The sequence below is a fragment of the Pyrus communis genome, chromosome 17 (assembly GCF_041283825.1).
Source record: "Pyrus communis isolate YQ-2024b chromosome 17, ASM4128382v1, whole genome shotgun sequence".
Taxonomy (NCBI): domain Eukaryota; kingdom Viridiplantae; phylum Streptophyta; class Magnoliopsida; order Rosales; family Rosaceae; genus Pyrus; species Pyrus communis.
The window spans coordinates 4975879-4994818 of record NC_142581.1 but is presented as its reverse complement, the minus strand read 5'-3'; the positions used below and the strand labels follow the sequence as shown (position 1 = coordinate 4994818).

Genomic DNA, 18940 nt, shown 5'->3' with positions numbered 1-18940 from the left:
TGCCAGCTCCATATTCCAGGATTCACCAACCTCGCACCCGCGATGATCTTGACCTCAGTTGCAAAGCCGGCGTCGAGTCCTTGTTCACCACCGAGCGAGAAGCCCCAACTAGTCATCCTCACCGCTGCAGAAGTCGGTGGCATTCACTGCAGTGTGACGGTTGGAAGAGTGATTGTGGGTAGGATCGATCGAGAAAGCTTAGTTCAACTGAAACATTCGTGTTTTTTTTTTTTTCTGTCTGGAACCCCCCTTCTTGAATTTTATCAGTTTGGTTTACATCTGCCATGGGAAGAAGATTGTTATTGGTAGATCGGCCATGGGAAGAAAGGAATAAGAAAAGATGAGTGCTTGGTTAAGGTTGAAATATTTGAGGCTGTTTGGTTACTTATTTAAGGGGTGTGGGAGAGAATTTCAAATGACAGATGTTATATCTCTACACTATCACATAGCTTAGTGTATAAAATGAGTACTGTCCCATGTAATAAGTGAACAGATGTGTTCCATATTAAAAGTGAAAGAATAGTAGCACACTTATCATCTAATTATATCATCACATGTACCATCTTTTTAAGACCTACTCTTTTTTTTAGAGTAAAACTTAAATTTAAGGTTCTAAATTCATCTGAACCTACTCCAACCTTTGGGGCAAATATGAGTTTTAACCTAAAACTCATTTTTGGGGCAAATTTAGGCCAGGATTCTCCTCGAGTTAGTGGGCTAGCCTCCCATATATGTGTATTTTTTTCAGTTTTATATTTATAATTTCATTGAATCTAACGGCTAAAATCTATAAGATCAAATCCAATGGTAAAATAAATAGATCTAGCAGTCGAAATTTAAATCCAACAGCCAAAGTAATAAAAAAAAAATCTTTCAGGTCTTTCATATCTGTTCATAGTGTTCCACGAGTTTTATGGTGTCGGTTTAGTGATTTTTCAATATTTTGTCGGAATTTAAATATTTTAGGATAAAATTTCATAAATTAAATTAGGATATAGTCTACATAATTTTTTTTAAGTTACTTTAAGAAAAAAATTATTCTAAATTCATTCTTTAATAATCCCGTCCTAAAAATTTAACCCAGAAATGTTGGAGCAGAAAACTTGTTTCTGAGTTAAAACCTAAATTTTCTAGGTTAAAAATTTTAGGTTTTAATCCAAGGGTTGAAGATTGTCTAATAGAGGTAAGACCCACAAACGCATGTGGATATCATCTCTATTAGAGAGATGATACAAATAGTGGTATAACTAGATGGTAAAAATAACAATTTTGAAATGGAGTGCGCTATCCACACACCTCTTTTTACTTTTCTCACACCCGTTCTTAATTTTTGTCATTTGATCTTCTTTAATCATTAGATCCAACCGCTAAAAATTAAAAGAATATGTGAAAAGTAAAAAATGGTGCGTTGATAACACATCATCTTTGAAGGTGAAAAGATGTGCATGGAAATTATTATCTAGGCTAAGGTGTTGCCTAACCTAACCCTAGTTAATTAATTCAGTATGGTCTCTCTTTTCTGGAAATTTTAACGGGTCTAAAAGTTGGGTTGTTAAAATTTCCCATCAGTCTTTGGTTAGGTTATGGTGTTTCCACAGTAAATGGCACAAACATTTTGCGCTTCCCATGTCCAGTAGCACATCACCCTCAAACTCAGTAAATAATTTTGTCCACACCATTGTACGTTCAAGATTTTTCCCTGAGGATAACTATACTACCCACGAAAGACTTCACCGGAAAAAACAAAAACGAGAGAAAAGAAAAAAAAACAGAGACAGCCAAAAACCCATCTTTCAGCTGTCTCCAACACAAACAATCCCCCACTCATTAGTGCTTTTGTGTCTATACCAGATGATACCATCTATCACTGTAAAGTTCACTCCCCTTGATCTTCTTTTTTAGAACACAGATGGATCTGCAGTTGCACTGAGAGAGTGAGTCTGAAAAGCGGAAGTCATGAGAAGTTTAATGAGTATGAAGAAGCTCTCTTAATTTGACCTGTTTGAAATTAGGATAATTTCTTTCCGGTGTTCAAAAAGAAGACGAGGCTCTCTTAACAAAGGTATTATATTGTATAAGGACTGCCTGAGGAAAAAGATATCATGTTTTCATCTTCCAGTTGTAATAGCAATACTGTAAGTCCCCAACCTAACTTTCCCTTTTCTTCTACAAATTACCATCCTCATCCTCCTCCTCCTCTTCCTCCTCCTCCACCTCCTCCTTGTGTTAACCTAGTAACCTGCACTGGAGACATTTTGTTTCACCACATTCATGATTCCCTCTCTGGTCAATTTTCACACCAAAATATTTCTTTAATGGCACCCTCTGCTCATCAAACCCTAACCCATTTGGGAGTTTCATCAAACACTGTTCCTCCTAGTATAAATGCCCCCGTATCATCATCTTGTGGAGATCTTCATCATCATCAGTACAGTAACTATGATCTTCATTCCTCTAGGCAAGATGTAGTAGTAGCACCGGCGAAGAAAGACCAGCACAGCAAGATCTTCACCGCTCAGGGCTTGAGGGACCGGAGGGTAAGGCTGTCCATCGACGTTTCCCGTCAGTTCTTTGACCTCCAAGACCGGCTAGGGTTTGACACGGCAAGTAAAACCCTAGAGTGGCTACTAAACAAGTCCAGAAAGGCCATCAGGGATCTCAGAACACGGAAGAATAACTTGAGCTGCAGTTCTGAGCGGTCCAAGAGTTTGTCTTCCACTTCCGAGTGCAAGGACGTTGTTTCGGACATAAACGAGGTGGATAATCATGTAGTCAGCAAAGAAAAAGAGATGGTGATGATGAAGTTGAAAGAATCTGAATCTGCCGGGGCTTATGTTGCGAAGGAATCGCGGGCAAAGGCAAAAGCAAGGGCAAGGGAAAGGGCAAGAGCGAAAAAGGTGTGCATTACTAGTAGGAGGCCTCAGCAGATCTTGAACCAAATGAACCTATTCAATGAGCAGCTTAATGATCATGAAACAAACATCTCATCCTCATCGAAGGTTAATTTTGGAGATCATCATGTGAATCAAGAACTGGGATCCCTCTTGGATAATCAAGCCCATCATCATCATTGTCAGGAGGAGGATCAATCTGCTTTGATCAAAAGAAACAAAATGAAGTTATTTTCATCGGTAGTTTCAAATTATAATACTACCGATCAGAGTTCCAGCAACAGCTACCTCCAATTTACCAATTCATCTCAATATTGGGACATCAATGGCGCGTTCCCCATGCCCTAGCGTTAATTGTGCCACTGCCACCATAAATTTTAATTTCCACTGGTATGTATGTACACATGTATAGTACATAAAGGCATGCCCTTCTCTTTATTTGTTTAATTTTCAATTCCACATTTATTGATTAAGATGTCCATCTGCAGGAACTGAAATCTTGGGAGGGTTAATTGCGGAATTAACCGGCAAAGACATCTATTATCTTCCAATTTATTAACTTCGATCGAAGAAGTAAGCTATATTTTTGTTCATGTATTTCTTTGAATGCTCATTATATGTTCCACTGTTCTACAGCTCCCCAAGAGTTACAAAATATGATCCCATTGGAGATGGTTTTCCTTAGCAACACATAACCAGTACTTGATCAGAATTTTATATAGAGACCCCTACAAGTATGCATTTCTTTATGTTAAAACCACATCCCTTATGAAAACATCAAATGACATTGATGAGGTATTTGTTAGTTGTAATGCCTTTTTTTGTTTAATAGTTTAGCTTATGTTGTAAACATTTCTATTTGAATTTAATATAAGGTACCATTCAAGCAGGTATAAATATGCTATAATTAAACAATCAAAACACACCACATAGGTGTATATTCCTGCTCTAACAATTAGTATCTGATTTAACTTAGTGATATCATCAAAGAAAAGGATCAGTGCCAGAAGATACTTGATGAACAGGGTTTATGCTTGCAGTAGTGAGACTATCCATGACAAATAGTTGTTCCCTGTTTGATAAAATTAATCACCTGATTGATAAGTTTAGGGAATACTGATCAACGTAAAAGACGTTGAGGATGCTAGAAAAGGATGTGAAATTTCTATTCCCCTTTGTTTCAATTTCTTAATGATTGGAAATGTTGCTTGTTTAATTTCTTGTTATGCTAAAGGCTCCTTGGAAATATTTAAGCGACTTTGTTAATATTACTGTTAAAAAAAATATAGCGATAGAAGGATTTAAGGTTGTTATACATACATATAATAGCAATCTCATAAAAGTAAGCTAGATCGCCATAGAAATAGTTAATGCTTGCTGCTAGGTTAGCTGTGCAGATTTGCATGCACTTTCTTGGCTAATATCAATATCTTGAATTTCACAGGAATATAAGGCTTTCTTGTCGAACTGATATCGGATGTATTTGTATTCAACAGCTAACCAGATGAACTATTTATTGCATTAGATGTGTGATATATGAACATGTTTATGCTTTGATTAAGCAGTTTTTGGAAGAATAATCAAACAAATCTTAGTAAACAATATGATCAAGGATAATGTTGCACTCACCGAATTATGTTCATTACGAATGGTATGAAAAGATTTTATTTATTCAAGATATACTGATCGCATGTGTAGTAATAGTTCAAATTTTAGTAATGACCAAATTTGGCAAAAACGGTGGCTCTGGCAATAGTTTTCTATTTCTTTGGCTGGAAAATCTTTGATGTTGTAATAGTTCAAACACACAATTTTTATTTAGGGCACGTTTAGAAGTGTTTTTTAAATGATTGAAAACAGTTTAGGGAAAATATTTTGGATTTCAAAAGTATTTAAAGTACTTCTTGGAATAAGCACATAACTGGTGCTTCTTCCATAACTGGTGCTTTTTTAGGATTCATTTGAGTTTTTACTAAGGATTGGTTCTAAAAATATTTTCACCAAAAACATTTTCGGTCAGTTTAAAATAACTTCCAAATGAGCTTTTATAACCTATAGCTTTACTTGTAGCGATTATGTACCCCTATACACAAGGTAACCCCTAATTTTTTTCACTTCTTTAGTTTGCACATAAAAAAAAAATAAAAAATTATAGCGACTTAAATTTAAATCGATCCTTTGTGGAGAAATTAGATATTGTTCTTCATAATAATGCATTTATTTTGAAGATTGACAATGTTTCTGGTTTTCTCTTCCTGAAGCTGGTTATCTTATCTATATTTTCATTTGTGAAATGCATCAAAATACACATATTAGTACAATATTTGTGTTTTCAAGTTATAATGTAAATATAATATTTCAATGGGTCAAATTCAATAAATTCATGGCCCTCTATTTAATCGCTCCGTAAGAAAATTGCTAAAGCTGTAATTATGTGTTTCTCTGTCGAAATTGTAGCAATGATCCCTCAATTTAACTCAATTGAAGCAATAGTTTCTCAACTAAAAATTTATAACCAATGTTCCCTTAACTTCTCAAAAGGTGCCGTTATGATCCTTTTCGTCAACTCCGTCCAAACGAGTCGTGTTGGAAGAATCATTGCTATAATTGGGTTAAAATTAAGGGACCATTACTCCAATTGGGTTAAAGTTGATGGACCATTGCTACAATTGGGTTAAAGTTAAGGGACCATTAATTCTACAATTTTTTCATTTAGTTTTCAATATTTTCCCTTTAATTCTGACCATGTGACTCATTTTGACGAAAGTTTTAACAGAGTTAACGAAAATGACCATATAACTACACGTCTTGATGAGTTAAGAAACCAATGGTCATAGATTTTTAGTTAAAGTACCATTACTCCAATTAAGTTAAAGATGAAAGACCATTGCTATAATTCCCTTCTTTCTCACACACATACACAAGGACATGCATACATGTTGATATATACACTAGCAATATCACATGCAGTAAGAGATTTTCCAAGATATTTTGAATTTTGATCTGTATCTTGATATGGGAACACAACCTAATCTTAGCACGTACTAGCTTAGCTAGAAGTTATATTCCTAGAGAAACTGAAAACAAGTGTAGACAGAGGATCATGAAATTCGTTTAAGCATGCATGTATCTATCTTCCCATTAACCCTACCTTCCCCCGGCCCTCCTCCCCTTTCTCAAGCTAGCCCTAGATATTTAGGAAGTATGTCATCTCATTATTCATTTTCAATCTAACTGTCTACAGTGAGTCACTAGATAGCACTTCTAAGAAGTAAAGAGTAGTTGTCACAAATTTTACAGTTTAGTGGTCTTTTGGTTCACTAGCGAATGAAAAGTTTCATGTTCGACTCATAAATGACTAATTCAAAATCTAATTATTGTTAACTCATTGTATGACTTCAGCCAAATCTCCACTCTTAATATCTTTGTTTAAAAGAAAAGAAAAGATATTATTCATTTTGGAAAATATTATGGAGGCTGTTGCAATCATATTTAGAATAGGAATGTGATTGTGTAAATCCTAGGGAATCTGGGAATGTATCTTATATTCCTATTAGGAGTAGATTACCTATTCAATGTTGTAATCCTAAAGGGAAAGGTTTTTACTTATCCTACTACTATAAATGAAGGCACAATGGGGTAAATCAAACACACCTCACAATTAAATCAATCTCTCTTCTCTCTCAATATTGTCGAACCCCTCTCTCTTTCTAAACCCTAGATCATTCAATCAAATAGGCCTACAATATGTTATCAGCACGCTTTTGCCAGAAGCTGAGAAATTGACTCATCGTAGGAGGAGGCTATCATCCACCACATTCAAAGGCTTATTCGTTTTTTGCTAATCAGATACGCTTAAAATAAAGGAAGATATTTGAAACATCCACGAAGCATGAAAACATTCCCCATGATGCATAAACCCCTCTATGTTTATATTTTTCCTTTCAATACACACACACACACACACACACACACACACACACACACATATATATATATTGTATATGTTCATATATTTGTCAATATATATATATATATATATATATATATTTGTTTCATGCATCGCACAATTCAATTGTTATGTAGAATTTATGAGTCAAAATATATAAAATAAATTAGAAGCATATTTAGGTTTTCCTAAACCCTAAGGGATTTTGAAAACTATATGGGAATGGGATATGGTGCGGCATACCATCGCACCATCACTATGGACACAGCACCAAGCCACGACCTGGATTTCAATTCGGCAGGGCCTGAAGCCCCACGCCCAAAACGCTGCCATCCTAGATTGGCTGGGTCTACTCCTGCATGCCGCAACCTTTATGGTTGCTGGGCTTATTGCCTGCCCCAGCCTGCATCCAATCCAACCCAGTTAGCTGGGATTTTCCCACAGCACGTGTCCCATGCAGCCAGCCCTCGCGGTTGGGCTTCCCGCGCTAAACCCGCAAGCTTTTGAGCTTGCTCCCTTGCCCTCTCCCTTGGTCCAACTTCGAAACCTAGTTGCGGCTGAGGTTTCCCTTCCTCACCCGTGGCCTATAGCCATCACTCGAGGTCTTTTGGGCCTTACCCTATGCTTAAGGCACCCAAACCCGTGCCATATTACCCACGACACTAAGCCCAAATTATTTTGGGGCTATATTTTTCGACCAATAATATTATTTTAATATTATTTTGCTTCTTCAATTGACCCCGTACGGCCCGATTTATTGAATTCATTAAAAGTGACCTGCAGTCCATTAATCTGATAATGAATCCAAAATTATTGACCTGAAGATCACTTTTGGACATTAACAATTCAATAATTTATTTTTATACTTTGAACCGTCACATACTTTCATAGTAATGAAGCTCTCACACTTGAGTTTCCAAATAACCTCAAATCCACTATATCCAAATTAGTATATTACATTCTGTGTTTCTTACAGGAACCTCTCATTATGAACTAATTGTTCATAAAAATTAAATTGAACCTGTAGTTTCGAGTTTAGTGCATTTGAAACCTGAAGTTTTCATTCAAAACGTACCACAAGAAACCCGTAGTTTTCATGCATAAATTAAACCACTACATGTCTATAGAACCTGTATGTTCAACCATATATGTCTATGGCTTACCATATGACTAATCACGTTTTCTCCCTCCGTTTTAGGGACATGTCGAACTTGAACAAGCTCGATTTCTCCGCTCTAGAAGTCTCTGGAAGAAACTATCCGAAGTGGGTACAAGACATGAAGCTCCATTTAACTGTAAGGGGCATTTGAGTCACCATCGAGGTACTTATCGCCGACAAACCTGTTGACGAAGCTTAGAAGGCTACTGTAATGATCTTCATTCGAAGACACATCTATGATACACTGCAGACTGAGTATCCCGCTAAGGAGGACCTACACACCCTCTGGCTTACTCTGGTCGATCGTTTCGATCACCAGAAAGACATATTTTTTCCTGAAGCAAGACACGACTGGCAGCATCTTCGTTTCCAGGACTTTAAGTCTGTGAATGAATACAACTTTAAAGTTTGTAGAATCCGTTCTTTGTTGAAATTCTGCAAAGTGAAACTAACCGAATCAGATCTCTTGGAGAAGACTTATTCGACCTTCTATGCCACCAATATTGTCCTATAGCAATAATATAGAGCACATAAATTCACCAAGTTTTCAGATTTGATCTCTGTTTTACTTCTTACTGAAAAGCAAAACCAGTTTCTGATGAAGAATCATTAAGCTCGACCCACTGGCTCGAACGTAGCGCCTGAAGCGCATGCGACCTATTCTAGCAGCTATAAACGACGAAAGAACCATCGTGGTGGTGGCAATGGGCGGCAAGCCCAACCACGGGCCCAAGATCAACAGAATGCTGCACCTAAGGGAAAAATTATGACCCAGCAGCGTCTACCACTCGCCCCTAAGGTCCCAAACTTCAAGAACAAGGGTGAAGGTCCCGTTCAGGCTGCTTCTCCTGAATTGGACATGTGTTATCACTGTGGATCAAGGGATCATTGGTCACGCGTATGCCGAGCTTTCTCTGAGGCTATTGCCAAGTATCATTCCTGTCGTGAGTCTAACTTTGCACATTTGGATCATCCGGAAGATGCAACTACATCAATGGAGATATCGGATTTTTAGGAAGCGTCAGCACTTGTGGATGAATAAATTAGACATGTTTTTTTTAGGGTGTTTACCCCTATGGCTGGCCCTACCCCCCCTTATTTTACTAGGTTTATGGCTTAATTTTAAACAATTTTTCTATGTATTTGGAATAATTTGTTTGGTTTTGGTTTGTTTTGAATTATGGATTTTTATTTGAATGGATATTATTTTCTTGAATTGCTTAATTAAATGAATGGACTTATATCCATGCATGTGACCAATTCAATCAATTTATTTCTAGGTATGTCTAGTGGGGAAGTTAGTTGTCTGGCAGATAGTGCAACCACACACACCATCTTGCGTGAACGACATTATTTTACTAACTTAATACCCAAGAAAGCTCCGTTGACAACTCTCTCAGGCTTATCCAACCTGATTGAAGGATACGGAAAGACACGTATCATGTTGTCTAATGGTACAATCTTGACCATTAAGGAGGCACTCTATTCTCCACATTTCGGAAGAACGTTGCTGAGTTTTAGAGATATTCGAGATCATAAATGTCATCTTGAAACCATTGAAGATCATGGTTCTGCATTTCTTTGTATCACTTCATATGAATATGCCCAGAAGCATATTCACAAGAAGTTGGAACGACTACCGAGTGGGTTGTACATTGCAACCATTCGCGGCATAGAAGCCCACAGTGTGGCCGGCCCTATGCCTGAGCTCCAGGACACTTTGTTACTTTAACATGACCGTTTGGGACATCTGGACATGACATGATGCGACGTATCCTCAAATCTTCTCACGGGCATAAGTTACATCCCTATGTGGGAGTTCCGCCATGCAAAACGTGTTCTTTAGGGAAGTTGAATACTCAACCCTCCCATACAAAGATTATTCACGACCCCCCTAAATTTCTTCAGAGGATTCAAGGGGGCATTTGTGGACTAATCCAACCAACCTGCGGACCATTTAAATATTTTATGGTGTTGGTTGATGCATCAACATGATGGTCACATGTTTGCTTGTTATCCACACGTAACGCCGCGTTTGCTAAACTCCTACCTCAAATCATTAAGCTAAGGGCTTACCACCCTGATTATCCAATTAAGACAATTCAACTGGATAACGCTGGAGAATTTACGTCACACACTTTTGACGATTATTGCATGTCAGTAGGGATTGGTGTGGAACATCCTGTGCCCCATGTTCACACCCAAAATGGCCTGGTAGAAGTTTTCATAAAGCTTATTCAAATGATAGCTTTGACTTTGGTTATGCGAACCAAACTGCCGGTATCTGCCTGGGATTATGCAATATTGCATGCAGCTATGTTGGTCCGCCTGAGGCTCACCGCTACTCAACCACATGCACTATTATAGTTGGTCATTGAATATGAGCCTGACGTCTCGCATTTACGGGTGTTTGGGTGTTTTATTTATATGCCAATAGCGCCGTCGCTACGTACCATAGTGGGTCCTCGAGAAAAATAGGAATCTATGTCGGTTATGATTTGCCATCAATTGTTCGCTGCTTAGAACCCTTGACAGAAGATATTTTTACCGCATGTTTTACAAATTGTCACTTTGATGAGACATTCTTCCCGTCGTTAGGAGGAGATAAGCATGCTAACGTTCCCGTAGAACGTCGCAAATTGTCATAGTATGCTCCCATTATGTCTCATTCAGATCCCCGCACTGCCCAGTTTGAAACTGATGTGCGTCGAATTACAGATCTTCAGAGCATTGCTTAAAGCATACCAGATGCTTTTAATGATCTAGCTAAGGTGACAAGATCACATATACCCGCTGCAAACACACTTGGAAGGATAGATGTACCCTGCGTATATTAACAACCCGCTTGGGAAGGCTGGACCGTCCTCGAAGGTGGGGAGGCTGCACCTTCCATGCAGCAAGGTACATTGGCGGCTAGCCAATTATCTGCTCCGACCTTGAAGCGTGGCAGACCCCTTGGTTCAAAGGATTCACAACCCCAGAAGAGGAAAATGGCACTAACTAGTGACCCTAGTTTGAATCCGACCATCACTCACTCATTCATTCCAACACATGAGGTTATTCTAGATTACGGTGATGCTTCAGATGAAACATGTCGGCTTCTTGAGAATTGTGAGATTTCGGTCCACTACACAATATTGGATGAGGTTTGGAATAGGAATGAGATGATCGTCGACGATGCATTCTCGTACTCAGTAGCTACTGACATCATGCTTAGCGATGACATTAAACCACTTTCCATCGATGAATGTCGATGTATAACCGATTGGTCAAACTGAAAACAAGCAATCCGAGTCGAACTCGATTCACTTGTGAAACATAAAGTGTTTGGACTTATTGTTCTTACACCACCACGTGTGAAGCCTATTGGCTACAAATGGGTTTTCGTGAGGAAGCGTAATGAAAAGAATGAAATACTGCGATACAAAGCACGCCTCGTAGCGCAAGGCTTCTCTCAGCACCCATGGATTGATTACGAGGAGACGTAGTCCTCCGTAATGGACATTATAACATTTCGCTACCTAATTAGTTTGGTAGTTTTCGAAAAACTGAATATGCAGCTTATGGACGTGGTAATCGCGTATCTCTATGAGGATCTAGATACGGAAATCTACATGAAAGTTCCAGAATGACTTCCATTGACTGGTTTAAATAGTTCTAAACAACGGAACACTCTTTGAATTAGGTTGAGAAGGTCATTCTATGGATTAAAACAATCCAGCGGATGTGGTATAACCGTCTAAGTGAATATTTGACAAGTCAGGGTTAAGTGAACAATGAATTATGCCCATGCGTGTTCATAAAGAAGTCACATTCCGGATTTGCAATCGTTCCAGTTTATGTCGATGACATGAATCTTATTGGGACTCCCGCAGAACTTGAGGAAATTGATGCACACTTGAAATCGAAATTTGAGATAAAGAATCTTGGGAAAACTCAATATTGTCTCGGCCTGGAGATCGAGCATTGTTCGGATGAAATCCTAGTACATTAATCGAACTACACCCAAAATGTGTTGCATCATTTTAATGAGGATAAAGCGAAGCCTTCGAGTACACCCATGGTCGTTCGGACTCTAGATGCTAAACGAGATCCCTTCCGCCTAAAGAAGGATGAGGAAGAGATTTTGGAACCTGAAGTTCCTTACCTAAGTGCAATTGGGGCTTTATTGTAATTGGCTTAGTGCACTAGACCCAACATCTCATTTTCTGTGAATCTTTTGGCAAGGTACAACAATGCGCCCACATGCAGGCACTGGAATGGTGTTAAAGGCATTTTCCGCTACCTCAAAGGTACTACGGATTTAGGCTTGTTTTATACCTGCGAATCTCTTAGTGTTGCCACCCCCGATGGCCCTTGGATTGATTCTCGCCTTGTTGGTTACGCAAATGCTGGATATCTGTTTGACCCACATAGAGCACATTCTCAAACGGCCTATGTCTTTACCGTTGAAGACACTGCTATATCTTGGAGGTCTACCAAGAAACGCTAGTTGCGACTTCGTCTACCCATGCTGAGATTCTTACCCTGCATGAAGCATCGCGTAAGTGCTTTTGGCTGAGAGAAGTTATGGAACATATTCGAAGTACTAGTGGTTTTACATCAGTTGTTGACCTTCCTACGACGATCTTTGAAGACAATGCAGCATGTATCGAGCAGTTGAAGAAGGGATACATCAAGGGAGACAACACTAAGCATATAGCGCCGAAGTTCTTTTACTCGCACTAGCAGCAGCATCAGAACATTGAAGTCAAGCAAATCCGTTCCCAGGACAACCTGGCCGATCTCTTCACTAAGTCATTGCCTAAGTCTACATTTCAAAAGCTCGTCCAAGGAATCGGTATGCGTAAATTGTCTTAGTTGAATCGTTTATAGTTCTCTTATTTAGAAGTTATGTCTAACTCAGAGGGAGTATCTAGAAACATACTCACATGATCTTAATGTACTCTTTTTCCTACGATTAGGAGCATTTTTCCCACTGGGTTTTTGCTACCTAACGAGGTTTTAATGAGGCACCCATCCTGGGATGATCATACTCCATTAAGTTTACTATCTTCGTCCAGTTTGACGTTCGTTTTTAGACATTATGCATACTTCTCACTTTTCTCCTTAGTTTATGGGTTTTCCCAATGGCTTGGGTTTTACCATAGCGAGGTTTTGTGAGTTTTACTACAAATGCATACTTCACTTAAATTTGAGACTCGCGATCACCTATTGTGCCGATGACTTCATCAACTATTATACCTTATCTGCTGAAGATATGATGTGATGGTTTATTGAGTATTTACACACTCAAGAAGGAGTGTTGCAGTCATATTTAGAATATGAATGTGATTGTGTAAATCCTAGGGGAATCTGGGAATGTATCTTATATTCCTATAAGGAGTAGATTACCTATTCAATGTTATAATCCTAAAGGGAAAGGTTTTTACCTATCTTGTTACTATAAATAAAGGCACAATGGGGTGAATCAAACATACCTCACAATTAAATCAATCTCTCTTCTCTCTCAATATTGTCGAACCCTTGTCTCTCTAAACTTTAGATCATTCAATCAAATAGGCCTACAACAGAGGCGATTTTTTTGTATCACATTTGTTTACTATTTTATGTGGCAAAGATGTGTACATGTCAATTAATGAGTTTATCTCATTGGATGTTTGTTGTATGCATCACTTGCCACACCAATGAAGTACAAATATGTGGTTTCCGTAGAATTACTCATTTATTAGATATGTATTTAAAATTATTGTCGACCATGGTTGCTACTTTTGAAAGAGAAACTAATCTACTCTCTAGTTAAAACATGTCTATGTTCGAGTGTCTTTCAGTTTCGCCACTAGTATATATTTAAGGGGTTGTTTGATAATTATTTAATTTTTTTTCATTTTTTATTTTAACCGAAAACTTGTTCGGGAATTGTTTTTAGTTTTCTAAAAAACTAAAACTACTTTTGTCAGCTTTCAAAAATCTAAAAGCTCACGATTTGGCTTGATTTTGGTTTTTCAATTTTTATGAGAACAATTACCAAACAAGTTTTCAATGAAAATTAAAAACAAAAAACTGAGTGTCTGTTTCAGTCAATAACCATTTCAATTTTGTAATTGGTTTTATTTTTGTGTTAGATTAGATGTCTATGCGAGAAATGAGAGGTAAAAAAATGGAGGAAGTATGGTGTGAGAGATGTAGAAGAAATTAGAAGAAAAAACACAAAATACAAAGCCAAAAACCACTTTAAATTTTTTTCACTTTCAAAATTTTATTTTTATTTCTACATTCTCTCCCACCACATCTCTCTGTGGAAGCACTGGAAATCAAATCTTGTCAACAGAGACCAGACAGATCGTATAAGGCCATGATTTGAAATCATCAAATTTACAAATAAAAAACACAAGAATGATATAGCTCGCCTCGTTAAATCAAGAAGCGTTGTATTCGGGTAATTGGGTAGAGATAACAGAAAAAGATAGAACCAAGTTCAGTTCAAATCTTGGTTGTAAAGAAAAACAGAACAAATTCACAAAAAAAATGAGAAGATATATATATATATATATGTGGCAAGATACCTGAAACTGAGAGAGCCTTCATATGATTCCTGCATGAACGGTCATTGGAGTTAGAGAGTGAGTAACATAGAATAGCGGAAGTGACGGCCGGCGATGAACTGAAGTACTTCTTCTCCATTTTAGTTTCTTTCTATCTCTCTCTATATATCTTCTATGTTTGTTCACATATTTTCTGTGTGTTTGACAAACAGTGATTAAAAAGGGTCACGGATTGAAGCCTCAAGGCTCGAGGCGTGGTTTCAATTCGTTGGGCATGGCAATACGTACGTAAATACACACTGTCAGTACTGGTAGTTCAACATAAAAAACCCTACCTATTGGGACTGGAGACAGAGGGTTATGGTACCAGAGAGCTAAGACCTTATCGATTTCTCTGCATATATCAAATGAAAAGCGACTGATTTATATCAAAATCTAATATTATAATTGCTAACTTTTCACCGAGTGTACATAGTACAGTACCCCGTATCTAATATAATACCCAGCAGAATCTGCTTCTTTTAAACAAACCATATAAAACTAAATTAAAAAACCCTAACAGCAATATTCAAATTTTGAAATATGGAAGGATGGTGCAATCCCAAGCTACAGCTAACATATAGTAGCTAGGTGGGTAAGAGATCTGGGCAACATATACTATAGCTACTAGTTATGTGACCAAAAGAAAAGCTACTAGTTCGCTTTTTTTCATCATGGTCACTAGTTAAATTATATCTTCATGGAAAGCTTTTATGTCTTCCATCCTGGTTTTAGGGTTTAGGGTTTGCATGTGAAAGTTCACATTGGAATCCCACCGAAAGTTTGATTTGATTGAAATCATTGAACTGAAGAAACTAATTTACTCCTTTCCCAGAAAATCAGAAGAAGAAAAAATACCCTGACAATTACATACAAGAGCTCAATTGGAGAAAAACTCATCCATTCACTTTTTATGATCTTAATTATGAAATTTCTTAGGTGCTCCTTTCCCACTACAAAAGTAAATGTTCAGTTTTCTTTTCTGGAGTATAATGTTATTTAGGGTTTACATATAACAGCCTTTCCTTCAGATCAACTCTTTTGATTCTTTTATTTACCATAGTGACGAATGAGTGATTGGTTTTGGTGTTAAATGATTTGAATACCCAAATCTTGCATTTATGGTAACTTTTGAGTCGTGAAGAATTAGTTACAATGGAGTATTATATTTTACAATAAACTTTTAAGAATTATTTAAGGATTTAGGTGTTCTTCATTTCTTTTGCACCTCAAAACTCTTCAAACTTGGTTTTATAGAGATAAAACTAAACTGTTTTTGCACTTTCGGTGACTGAGTTTTTGTAATTTCTTTAAGTGTTTCTCACAAATATTATCAGTTGTGAAGGGATTTAAACTAGCATTTTGATATAGATGCCTCATATTTGAATTTTTTTAATCAAACATCTATAACTTTTAAACTTTTGATCAAACATTCTTCTACTAATTTTTAATTAAAAATTATAATTTTTATTGTATTTAATTAACCAACTAGTTCAGAAAATAATATCACAAATAGTCTAAAATCACCATAAACATCCTATCTTATCTTATCATAATTCGTTCAAAATGAATTTTTCTTATTCAAATAATTTGTTGTTTTAAATTCTAAAAACACATAAACATCCTATTAACATGCAATTATGAAATATAACATGCACATATATTAAATATAACGTACCAATCATTTGGTACGTTATATAAATTTAATCTGGGTACGTATTAGTATTTTGGTACGTTATGCAATTCTTTATTTAGTATGTACCAAGTTATTAGTACGTTGTATTATCCTTATTTTGGTATGTACAAAACTTATGGTACGTTATGTGTAAGTTGTGTAACCCAAAAAAAAGATAACTTTTCACATTAAAACATTGCACTAAAAAATATTTTGTCAACTCTTAATAATTAATTATTGGAATAAGGACTCATTTTAAATAAAAATGTGAAAACTCTTAGTTCACGTTTCTACTATAAGTAGTTGCTAAAAAATTCAAATTTATTTTCAGTTGCATGAAATTAGGCAATGACACACCTCGACCCAAAATGTCCACAAAGACTTCGAATCGAGCTATGCTGGCCGACACCTGAAAGGTGATGAAGCTATAAAGTGTGATGATGAGGAAAAATATGAATAAATTTGAACCTAAGAGTGCCTAGTTACTAGAGTGCGCTGGTGAGCGGGAATAAACTCACTTCACACGTGATGTTAGAGCATAAGTAAGTACAGTAGAGTGGATGGAGATTCATACCATTGAAAGAAATCTCCAATACCAAGATTTGCCACGACCCCTCGTCGATAAGAAAGCTCAGCTAATAAAACCTAGAGGGTGAAAACAAAACAAGGGTAAGTGGCCCTGGAAATAAAATTTTTAATAGAAGCCTTCTAAAACGTTATAACCCCTCGATGCAATACATGTATAGTTTCTAGAAAATCATATCACGTATCAATGTGAAATCAAAAATATATCAACAGTAATTCCATAAATAAACCATGACATAGCATCTCATCAATAATATAAATAGTCATGTGCTCAATAATCTATATTAGCACGCAAGTCGGAGTCACCTAATGTGACCTGTACAACTGCACCCAAATCTCATCAATCAATGCTAGCATATAAGTTGGAGTCACCTATAGTGACCTGTACGACTTGTCCATATCTCATCAATCAATGTTAGCACATAAGTCGAAGTCACCTATAGTGATCTGTACGACTTATCCATGTCTCATCAATCAATGTTAGCTCATAAGTCGGAGTCACCTATAGTGACTTGTACGACTCATCTATATCTCATCAATCAATGCTAGCTCATAAGTAGGAGTCACCTATAGTGACATGTACGACTCATCCATATCTCATCAATCAATGCTAGCTCATAATTCGGAGTCACCTCTAGTGACTTGTACGACTCATCCATATCTCATTAATCAATATCCAAGTAATATGTCGGCCGGATTCACCTCTTGTGGCCTGTACGGCTGAACCCATAGCTTATCACATATCTCTGCACATGATTCGGAACCACCTCTAGTGGTCTGTACGACAGGACTAGGTGTAAATAAGTATGCTCAAGTGCTACGATCATGTGAAGACTATGCGAATAATCGCGGGTCACCTACGAGTCGGAACCACCTGTAGTGGTCTGTACGACAGGACTATGCACCTACCTTGGATCCAAGGTGAGCGTAAGGTGCGAGAGGTGAACATCATGTGAAGGACTGTGCCCTGGCCACGGGCGGGAGCACTAATGCCGGGGTGTAGGTTTATGAGCTCTACTTGCATCTATTATAATATGTACGACTCATAGGCAACCTGTACGACAGTGTCGGAGTTGCCTATTATTGCAACCTGTACGACAAGGTCGGAGTTGCCTAAAGTATAAATATAGTTATGCCATAACTCGATCATTTCAAGTAACACCATAAACTTACCTGAACTTACCTATGCGTCCTGCGTTCCTATTCACACTTCAAAGCATTCACAGTAATTCCTTACAAGTAGTATACATTTGGATATGTCATGATGCAATCTAATACTCAACCATGTCATAGCATTTACCAGTATATACATATATATATATATATATATATATATATAACATGGTGAAATATGCATAATCTGTAAAACCCCACTCCCGAACTATATATTTTGGGAATAATTATCGGGAACAAGTCCAACTAAATATTAGTTTAATTAACCATCATTATTTAGGATTCTTTACTTCAATCTCTCAATTCCTCACACGTTGATTTATGACCAATATTTAACCACCAAAATCATAAGGTTAAATCTCACATTTTCACCAACTTCCTTCACATTGCTCAATTCCCAAACAAGGTTTTTGTCTCGATTATTTAATCTCATTTATTGTATGGCTGCATCTAACGTCTCGTTAGATTGCCTACGTACTCTAAGCAAGGATCAAGCCAATTGTAGTTCACATCAATTATTTGTAGGTAACATGCATAAATCAACTTAAACACGTTTGTGGAATTATCAATCATATGCATATATACGATAAAAAGGAAATGACCCACTCACCTAATGTCCATGCTACGACTCCTTAGCACGCATATCGAGAAATCATGAACCAATGTCGCCTAGAACAATTATCAATTCACATCTCATAATTCTTACCGATAGAATACATAATTTACAAAAAAAAAAAATACATCCCTACGTAATTCACTCCGGAATATCTGCATGATGGATTTCTGATCCATTACTTCCAAAGATTCATATTATGTTCCTAGAACCACATCCTAATATTTCAATATGATCCAACGGTCGGATCTCCGCCAATTGCCAAAACCAAGTGGCGGTCAACACTTTATTTTATGAACTAACAATTCCAA

General features: G+C 37.1%; 1 protein-coding gene across 1 annotated transcript; it reads left to right on the top strand.

Moving 5' to 3' along the window:
- Positions 1-1748: 1748 nt before the first annotated feature.
- LOC137749307 (uncharacterized) lies at positions 1749-3788 on the top strand. The gene is made up of 2 exons (XM_068489403.2): positions 1749-3281; positions 3380-3788. Exon 1 carries the CDS (start codon positions 2103-2105, stop codon positions 3237-3239), a length of 1137 nt encoding a protein of 378 aa, XP_068345504.2. The 5' UTR covers positions 1749-2102; the 3' UTR covers positions 3240-3281; positions 3380-3788.
- The last annotated feature ends 15152 nt before the right edge of the window (positions 3789-18940 follow it).